The 9,355-nt window shown below is 51.1% G+C and overlaps 1 protein-coding gene and 1 long non-coding RNA gene across 5 annotated transcripts in view; one reads left to right on the top strand and one right to left on the bottom strand.

The window, feature by feature from the left end:
* Positions 1–9,355, bottom strand: part of abcc5 (ATP-binding cassette, sub-family C (CFTR/MRP), member 5) — a 13,596-nt gene that overhangs the window by 2,187 nt on the left and 2,054 nt on the right. For all 4 annotated transcript variants that reach the window (XM_008426762.2, XM_008426763.2, XM_017308205.1 and 1 more), the window contains 24 exons: positions 9,110–9,265; positions 8,897–9,041; positions 8,156–8,389; positions 7,898–8,071; positions 7,299–7,446; positions 7,071–7,219; positions 6,890–6,997; positions 6,125–6,288; positions 5,851–6,049; positions 5,707–5,778; positions 5,504–5,628; positions 5,360–5,432; positions 4,104–4,307; positions 3,885–4,028; positions 3,713–3,806; positions 3,467–3,636; positions 3,245–3,391; positions 2,821–2,950; positions 2,462–2,744; positions 2,192–2,378; positions 1,375–1,464; positions 1,092–1,281; positions 850–1,009; positions 488–566 (listed from right to left, as the gene is read on the bottom strand). In XM_008426762.2, coding sequence (XP_008424984.1) covers positions 488–566; positions 850–1,009; positions 1,092–1,281; positions 1,375–1,464; positions 2,192–2,378; positions 2,462–2,744; positions 2,821–2,950; positions 3,245–3,391; positions 3,467–3,636; positions 3,713–3,806; positions 3,885–4,028; positions 4,104–4,307; positions 5,360–5,432; positions 5,504–5,628; positions 5,707–5,778; positions 5,851–6,049; positions 6,125–6,288; positions 6,890–6,997; positions 7,071–7,219; positions 7,299–7,446; positions 7,898–8,071; positions 8,156–8,389; positions 8,897–9,041; positions 9,110–9,265 — 3,625 coding nt within the window. The remainder of the gene's footprint in view (positions 1–487; positions 567–849; positions 1,010–1,091; positions 1,282–1,374; positions 1,465–2,191; positions 2,379–2,461; positions 2,745–2,820; positions 2,951–3,244; positions 3,392–3,466; positions 3,637–3,712; positions 3,807–3,884; positions 4,029–4,103; positions 4,308–5,359; positions 5,433–5,503; positions 5,629–5,706; positions 5,779–5,850; positions 6,050–6,124; positions 6,289–6,889; positions 6,998–7,070; positions 7,220–7,298; positions 7,447–7,897; positions 8,072–8,155; positions 8,390–8,896; positions 9,042–9,109; positions 9,266–9,355) is intronic.
* LOC103475271 (uncharacterized) overlaps positions 1,924–9,355 on the top strand; it is a 12,810-nt gene continuing 5,378 nt past the window's right edge. The window contains exons 1-2 of the long non-coding RNA XR_535315.2: positions 1,924–1,934; positions 5,449–5,451. This is a non-coding gene — a long non-coding RNA (uncharacterized LOC103475271). The remainder of the gene's footprint in view (positions 1,935–5,448; positions 5,452–9,355) is intronic.

Here is a 9,355-nt window from a genome sequence, read left to right as displayed (position 1 = left end):
CAGACAGGAGGACAGACAGGAGGGGCAGACAGGAGGACATACAGGAGGGGCAGACAGGAGGGCAGACAGGAGGACAAACAGGAGGACAGACAGGAGGACAGACAGGAGGGGCAGACAGGAGGGGCAGACAGGAGGACATACAGGAGGACAGACAGGAGGGGCAGACAGGAGGACAGACAGGAGGACAGACAGGAGGGGCAGACAGGAGGGACAGACAGGAGGACAGACAGGAGGGGCAGACAGGAGGGGCAGACAGGAGGACATACAGGAGGACAGACAGATTAATATTAACCGTGTTACCTTCGGTTGTTATAAAAATTAAATATGACTTTTACTTAAATTTTACTTCCTGATTGAACGCCTTGAAATAACAAAAGGTTTTGTCCAACCAGGAAGGTGGTGCATCATCATATCATTCTTCTCTCAGAAACAGAAACTCTTCCAGGACATGTAAACGTTTCCCCCGCTCCGGTGAGGATCCACTCACCGACTCCTTCATGTGACTCCTCTCCAGAGCGTCCCAGATCTCCTCCTCTCTGTACTGGTTGAACGGATCCAGGTTGGACCTGCAGCAACAGAAATTCTGGTTTGATCTGAGCAGCAGAAAGTTTTCACACCCCTTCACTTTCCCACACAATCTGACATGTTAAAGGTTTTGTTCTAGATCCGACTGATGTACTGTTTGCTTTAGGAAAACCTTCAGTCTGACATGAATCATGATCTGTTACGTCTGTGCACTGGATCAGTCCGGTACACACAGACGTACCAGACTGATCCAAAACCCTCAGCCAGGATAACAGAAGAGCGACTGAAAGAGACAGCTGAGAAAAACAAGACAGGAAGTTCTACCTGACCGTCCCGCTGAACAGAACCGGGTCCTGCGGGATGATGGACAGCTTGCTGCGCAGATCGGCCAATCCGATGTCGCTGATGTCGATGCCGTCGATCAGGATGGAGCCTCCGGTGCGCTCCACCAACCGGAACAAGGCAACGCCCAGAGACGACTTCCCTGCAGGACCAAACCCTTGATTTCAAAACATGATCTCTGGGGTCCAGTTCCTCTGTCTCACCGTCCCAAATGCCCTGCCTACCTGATCCGGTTCTGCCGATGATGCCGACCTTCTCCTTTGGTCTAATGGAGCATGAGATCTTGTTCAGAACCAGAGGGAGGTTCTCCTGGTACCTCATCTCCACATCCCGGAACACCAGCTCCCCCTGCTGGGGCCAGTCAGGCGGAGGAGCCTGACCTTTAACCCGGGCGGGAGCCTCCTGGGACAGAGACTGAAGCACACAGAAATCAGTCCAACATCTGGGTTCATCAGAGACACTAGGAACACCAGTGTTCCCAGTTAGTGAGGAAACTGCTCCCAGTACCTGGATGTAGTGATGGATTCTCTCCACAGAGGTGAAGCGAGCTTCGGTCTCTGAGGCGAGTCGCACCGTGAACTGGAACAGTCCTGTTAACTGGCAGAGACAGAGGTTCTCCTTCAGGATCCGAAACAACCCCAACAGTCCAGCAGACACATCCCTAAACTCTGGTTCAGAGCCGATCCCAACAACGGCAACGAAAACATCTCCTGGTGCCGAGACCGGACCACAGATAAACGAGTTCAGCAAGAGAAGAACTCAACGATTCTGACAACCTGGACAAACTGCAGAGGAGCCCGAAGTCCTGAAAGATCAGAAGGTCCACTCGTACCTTTACAGAACCAGTGGATACTATTTGGGGTTGAATTATCTTAAGAAGCTCTTATCTCGTTATCCAGTGAAATGTCCACTGTTGGCGGCACCAAGCTTGGTTCCCCAAACTGGTGAAAACGACTGTCAACAAAGTACTGAAGTTCAAAGGCACCTGAACTGAACCAGTTCAAGAAAGTGGAAACGCACTAAAAGACCCTGGCTGATGGACTGAGTAGAACCTGTTTTCTAGAGCAGTGGACCATAGTCCCGGTCCTCAAGAACCGCATGTTTTAGATGCGTCAAGCAACCACCTGAATCAGATGGTTCAGGGCTTGGAGAACATTGTTCTAGAAAAAGACACCAGACAGAGCGGTTCTGACACTTGTTCCTTCAAAGAGATTTTTCATACAGGAAAGACGACCCAGTTAACACAGATCTTACTGAATATGATGGTTTGGTTGCTGTTTGGTTGGAACAGGTTTACAGGACAGAACTTAAAGGTTTCAGTTACCTGGACAGCGTAGGATATGGCCAGCCCGGCGTAGGCAGGGGGGATCTGTCCGTGCATCAGGACCATCATCAAAGCCGTCATGCTGATCAGAGACACGCTGATGATATCCAGACGAACCGCCAGCCAGCGCATGGCGCAGCTGAACAGGTAGAAGGGAGCCTGGTTCTGGTCTAGTAAAAACTGGTACCTAAATAAACCAGAACACAGTAATCAAGTCCTGACCTCATGAGATCTGGATGTCAGGGCAGAGGTTCTGGTTCTGACCCTGACCTGCGGAGGAAGTCCTGGCCACGGTCGTAGGCCTGCAGAGTCGTCAAGCCCTGGATGCTGGACATGATGTGGGACATGAAAGGCGACATCGTCACATTGTCCAAACGTTTCAGCTCCCGGATGAAGACCTTAGAGACGCTGTGGAGAACAGCAAAGCCCAAGACCAGAGGTCCAACAGCCACTAGGAACCATGGGAAAACACAGCTGATGACACCCAGACAGAAGAAGACCAGGATCACGTTCTGGATAAACATTTCCGCCTGGAAAGGCAACCGGGTGTCAACTGGAATGAGACAGAGACAAAACCGAGTCAAGCAAAGACCAGAACCCCAGAAAATGGTCCAGTCCTGCTAACCTACCTTCATCCATGTCCTTGGAGAAGCGATTGAGGATCCGTCCTGTAGGAGTCATGTCGAAGAACTTCATGGGGCAGCGCAGGATTTTGTGGAAAAGTTGGTCATGCAGTTTAGAGGAAGCTCTCAAAGTTCCCTAGAAAGACACAACCATGGTGTTACCACTGGGAGAAACGGTACCTGCAGTCTGTTGGGCTTAATCTGGTGTAAAGGACCGCGCAGACCAAACAGACTTCCTGAAAGACGCTATGCTGCTCCTCACGTTGTGGTACCCTCACACTGAGGAATGCTAAAGATCCGGGCTGCCAAGTCTCACTGGGAGAACCGTGTTTCACTCTGACCTAAAATGGTCTTCAAAGGCCTTAGGGTCTAATTCCTTCACAGCAGTGCTGACCACTGCTAACAACGGACCAGGAGTCTGGCCTCTGACCTTGACGAAGGCGATTCCTCGGATGAATTTGAAGATCAGCATCACTCCCATGGAAGAGGCATAAATGACGGCGTACTGTTGCATCTTGGGATTGTCCTTCATGCTGACACTCATTGCTGAGCTGTTGCCCACGGTTACCGTGGTATTCTGGAAACCAGGAGAGAGGAGTCAGAGGAAGAGGCGATGAAGGTGATCTGAGGAGGAGGATGTCAGGCGACCCACCCCGCTGCCCTGGTTGATCCAGTAGCTTAGCCACCAGTGGCAGAAAGCCGCACTTCCCACATTGAGAACAAACAGAACCAGGATCAGCAGGCAGGGGGCGGAGCCTCCGCAAGCCGCCATGTAGACCCTGAACACGGGCCAGGACACGGCCCCGTACTGCTGCTCCTCACCTTGGAGAACAGCAGAACATGGTCAGAACCGGACAGTCCGGGTTAGGGCTAGACGAGTCGGTAATGAAGTCAGTACCGTTGTCTTTGACAACCGGCGAACTCTTCTTCACGGATCCTGGTTTGGTGTCGGCCGGCTTCCTCTGAGAGCCACCCTGCTTCCTGCTGGGGACCTGAAACATGGAAAGGGTGATTCAGACAGACAGACAGACAGATCGACTCAAGACAGATGGACTCAGACAGACTGGTACCTCTATGACGGGTGGGTCCCCCAGCTGGAAGTGGTTGAACATGGCTGCATAGTCTCCATTCAGCTTCATCAAGTCGTCATGGTTACCCTGCTCCACTATGCTCCCCTCCCTCATCAGAATGATGTCATCACAGTCCACCATGTACTGCGGACACACAGGTATCTCCATGGTAACCCTATCCAGCGGACGGACATCTGTCAGAGTGTGGAGGAAGGCTACCTGCAGCTGGTGGGTGACAAAGATGACGGTCTTGTTGTGAAGCTGCTTCTTGATGGCGTTGCGGAAGATGTGATTGGCCACGTGGGCGTCCAGAGCGCTCAGAGGATCATCCATGATGTAAACGTCCCGGTCGCTGTACAGCGCTCGGGCCAAGCTGATCCGCTGCCGCTGGCCGCCACTCAAGTTGGCGCCGCGCTCTCCGATCTGATTGGACAGATGCGTTGGAGGTGAGTGACGAGGTTAATGTTGCTGTTTGGGTCAAAGGGATTAGAAGTGACCAATGATTTTGCAACATAGTCCAAATATCAAGCAGATCTAAATTTAGCTGTGTCCAGATCTGGTTCTAAGACTAAACTAGGAACGACCAGCACTTTCCTTTGGTTCCTAACCTGATGAATAATCAACCCACAGTCCAAAGGACAGTATGAACTCAACCAATACAAACTATTGACGAGTTTGGTCTTTAAGGAACAAAAAAGTAGAAAAACAGGACTGAGGTACCGGCTATTGTGTCACAATGAGCTCTGGAGCTGGTCGTTCATGGAGTGAATATGATACGAGTTCTAACTGGGTCCAGTTCTGGTCCTAAGACCCGACTGGGAAGGGTCACCATTTGCCTTTGGTTCCTAACCTCAACAACCTTCAATGAAACCAGGTTGTTAGAAACCAACATTAGAGCGTGTTTGTTTGAATTGTGTTTACCCACATGCCCTACATTGTAGTCCACTTCCTGTTTTTGGAGTGGTCTGATTTCAAACCGCACCAGAGTTCACTTCAACCGAACCGAGACTGAGGTTTGTAGACGGACCAGAGATCGCTTTGTTGGTATGATTACGCATTCACACATCCGCTAACAAACCAGACTTTCTAGGCAAACCGACTGGAGTTCGATTAAAGCTGCTGTGAATGTTCTTGGAAAGTCTTTGTATAAAAAAAACCTGAAGAAGTTTTTAACTCAGTTGTCTTCCATCATGCTCATGTAAGTATCACAAAGAGAAAGCTCCCTCCACTGGTGGGTCTGTGCCTTACCAGAGGCACCAAAAGCTGAAAAGTACAGACCTCCATCTTGAAGCGGAGGACTCACTCTGGTCCATGCTAGTTAGCAACCTTTACTTCCTGTTTACTGCAGCCATACTTAGCGTGGGTAGCCTGGTTCATTCGATCCAAACCAGTAAACGGAAACATGGCTAATTCGCTTTTTCTTTTTAAAAGTTTGTTCAAAATTTGCATAACAGAGAAACAGGAAATGACATCACCTCTGTGAGGTCAGCATTAGGCAGCAGAGTCATGTCCAGTTTGAGGCAGCAGGCACTGAGGACAGACTGGTACCTGCAGAGACACAGAGACGGTGAGTCTACCTGTGGACCGCCCAGTCCTGAGTCCAGGTGTCTCTGCCTCACCTGTCCTCCTGGTATTCCCGTCCAAACAGGATGTTGTCTCTCAGCGTGGCGTTCAGGATCCAGGCCTGCTGAGCGACGTAGGCCATCCTCCCCCGGACCGCCACGCTGCCCTCCAGCATCGTCATCTGCAAACACACCAACCAGTCAAAACCAGTCCCCACCAGCTGTCTGCTGGGAACAGTGGGACACACTGGAGACGTCACCTGTCCTAAGATGGCTGAGATCAGAGAGGTCTTCCCACTGCCGACGCAGCCGCAGACACCGAGCAACTGTCCCTGGAGACATTCAGAGACGCAGAGAGTAAAGGACAGGACGGTGGACAGAGGCACAGAGTGAGACACACCCACCTGCTGGACGTTCAGGGTAATGCAGTGCAGGGTGCTCTGAGGACGCTGGGAGGGATGGGGGGCCGTCAGGAGGGGGGGACAGCTGTCCTCCTCATCCCCATCTTCCTCCTCAGGACTTGAATCTGCGTCTCCACCCAACAGGGAACCGGTCACCTCCTCCTTCTCCTCCTTGTCCTGGAGGACACCTGCGTCTCTGCACCTGGACATGAGGACATGTTGGACCTGAACCTGAAGTTGGTACCGAGGCGGTTCTGTCAGGTCCGTCTGGGTTTACTTTTCTCTCTGTCGATGGCGGCCGGCTGCTCGGACACACGGGCTGGCCTGGGCGCTGTGCCCTGCGCCTTCCCATCCTAGAGAGGCTCCGCACATCTCCACGGCAACAAGAGGGTCGCTAGGCAACGCTCGGACGCTGTCAATCTCTGGCAACAGGAAGAGACTCTGAACGCAGACACAGAGCGGTCACATTAGCTGAATCTGGCACCACAGCTCTGCTCCTCAGCAACCTGATCAGTCACTCTGCAGGTAGGTGGCGCTACAACATCATGGGATCAAGTGGAAGCTAACGCTGATGTACGAGGTCAACATGGTATCTGGTGAAAGCTAATGCTAAAGCTTCACATCAACAGGTATTTACAAGCATTACATCAAAAGCTAGCTATATCAACATGTTATCGAGTAGAAGCTATCTATTGGAAGCTAATGCTAAAGTGCAGAAGAAATGGAACCGCTGTGTAAAAACGCTTCACCCTCTTCAAAATAAGAGCATAAATACAAACATGTAACTGCTTGAGGAATTAACAGTCGATAACCAAGACTTTATTCAACAGAAAGTTTTCAAAACAGCAGAGTAAATTTAGTGCTTTAGAATTTAGAACTGTTTTCAAAGTTAGCAAAAGTGTTAAACTGCTAAGCCAAAAATTACCACAGCTAATGCTAGGAGAATTAATTTTCAGCTTAGCACTGAGCTAAAAATTAGCTGTGCCATTAGCGGCTTAGTGAAAGGTATTTGGCAGGATGTGTCCGATGGTCATTTCTGTACCTTGAATCTCTCCACGGCCACTGAAGCCTCCGACAGGGACTTGACAGAAATTGGCGTCACTTTAAGGGCAAAGGTCATGGCGTTGAACACCGTGACGACAGTGAAGGCCTGGAAAAGAGGGCGGAGTTAACAGGCTGGTGAACAGGTGAGTGGAGGTCTGACATATGGAGGCGTTTGGAACCTGAGCGGCTGTGAGGTCGTATCCTAGCAACATGTGGGTGGAGAACGTCACAACGCTGGCGATGACGACCACGATGGGAGCCACGCCCACCGTGATGCTCTGGAAATACCCTGTGAGCTCCAGCAGGCGGCGCTCCTCGTCCCGGATCCCTGACAGGAAGCAGAAACGGGTCACGGCCTGCGTTACCACGGCAACGGGCAGGAGGAGGGCTGTCAGGAGGCCTCGTACTTTGGACGTGCCCCGAGAAGGCTTTCACCCAGGCGTACATCTTGATGAACTTGATGTAGCTGAGGATCTCGTTCATCTTCTGCACTCGCCTGTCGGTGACGGCCACGCCCTTCCTCCTGAAGTACGCCGTCATCCTGGAGCTGAACATCTGGAAGCAGAAACGCAGATCATGTCGCCTTCCTGCGGGATCCCACTCACTACGCTGTGCCAAACACAGATTCGCATAAAAATCCTGATTCCAATTTACTATGATCCAGTATTTATTTTATGTATATATTTTTATGAGTTTTACATTGCTTATGGTTATATTTGTATTTGCCAATATTTGCATGGAGCAGCTGTCAACATAAAGAATTTTCCATTGGGGATCAATAAGTACATTCTATTCTATTGTTTATGGGTCATTTCTGTTTTTCAATATGTAATAAAATAAAATAAATGAAAAGACAGTAATATACTGGACACATTAGTGTCTCTATTTGTTGTTTTGCTTTGCAAAGCAGACTGCAGAAGACCTTCAGGATTAAAGCAGAAATTATTATGAGTTTGATTTTGAATCAAATTCCGAGTTAGTAAAATATTCCCAGCTCTTTCCTCACCATGGAGGGATAGAAGAGGATGAAGACGGAGGATCCCAGCAGCGATGTTGGACCCAGGATGTACAGGTTGTACGCGACACCGAGAACGGCCAACAGGGGGCCACCCGCTAGCAGACTGCCCACCGCCGCTGCGTCAAACATCCGCTGCCCATCGCTGGAGCACATGTTGATGAGCTGAGTGTGAGGAATAACCATGGGGAAACCCGTTAGCGGCGCCGCTCGCTTCCTGTGAAGCCACCAAGCGGTGCGGGAACCAACCTGGCCCACAGACTTGTCCCGGACACTGCGCAGTCGCAGGATCTTCTCGAAGGCCAAGCTGAGCACAGCTCCTCTCAGCCTGCACCCGGTCCGGTAGTTCTGGGCCCAGGTCAGAGCCAGAGACCAGGACCGCATCAGCTCCGTGGTCAGGAGCCCCAGGACCAGCAGCCACCCGGAGGTCAGGTCCGATTCCTCCTGCTGGGTGTAGTCCAGCAGACGCTTCACCACAAACGCCTGGAGAGAGAGCAGAGCGGCGGTGAGTCTCAGAACACAGAACGGCATGATAAGGAAAACCAGGGGGAGAACCAGAACCAGAACCTAGGAGGATAAATGGTTGTGGAAGATGGTTACAAGGCCGTAAGACGCCATTGAAACAGGGTGAGAAGGTGACGAGAACCAGGTGTGGTAATTAAAAACTGGGACAAGGTGTGGGAAAAGATAGAAGCAGGTGTGGCGATCGAAACAGGAAGTAGGTGTGGAGATTAAAGCAGGAAGTAGGTGTGGAGATTAAAACAGGAAGTAGGTGTGGAGATTAAANCAGGAAGTAGGTGTGGAGATTAAAACAGGAAGTAGGTGTGGAGATTAAAGCAGGAAGTAGGTGTATGTTATTTTAAAAAAAAACAATAAGCAGGTGTGGGTAGGACTGGTTTTGGACTCTACTGGCACAGACCCAGACTGTGGTTCTAGCGATCAGCAAAGGTAACCGTTAAAGGTGTGTGATGTCAGCTGGTGGAGACTCACCGGGCCGCTGAATCCGGCGATCTGAGTGACGGTGAGGCAGAGGATGGACAGGAGGAGCCGGGCCCGGCAGAAGGTCCAGACGACCGAACATAGGGACGCCTCGGTTCCTTTGGACCTCTGCTCCTCCTCCCACAGCGTCCTGAGCCTGGACAACCACAACAACCATTCAGCTGCTGAGCTAACTCACACGGAAAACGCCGGAGTGCCACCCACCTCACGCTGTTGTCATGGCAACGCTCCTTCGGCGCCACAGGCCAGACGTCCTCCAATAGGAGCTGCCCTTTCCTGCGAGCTTGCAGAGCCAGAGGAGTCAGCCAATGAAACGTCATGAAGGAGAAGAAACCCGCGCTGTCGACTGGGTGGGCACACCTGAGGACAGATACACACCTGAGGACAGATACACACCTGAGGACAGATACACACCTGAGGACAGATACACACCTGAGGACAGATACACAC

This window comes from Poecilia reticulata, linkage group LG13 (genome assembly GCF_000633615.1).
Source record: "Poecilia reticulata strain Guanapo linkage group LG13, Guppy_female_1.0+MT, whole genome shotgun sequence".
Taxonomy (NCBI): Eukaryota; Metazoa; Chordata; class Actinopteri; order Cyprinodontiformes; family Poeciliidae; genus Poecilia; species Poecilia reticulata.
The sequence above is the reverse complement of the archived record's forward strand: the minus strand, read 5'-3'. Positions and strand labels throughout refer to the sequence as shown.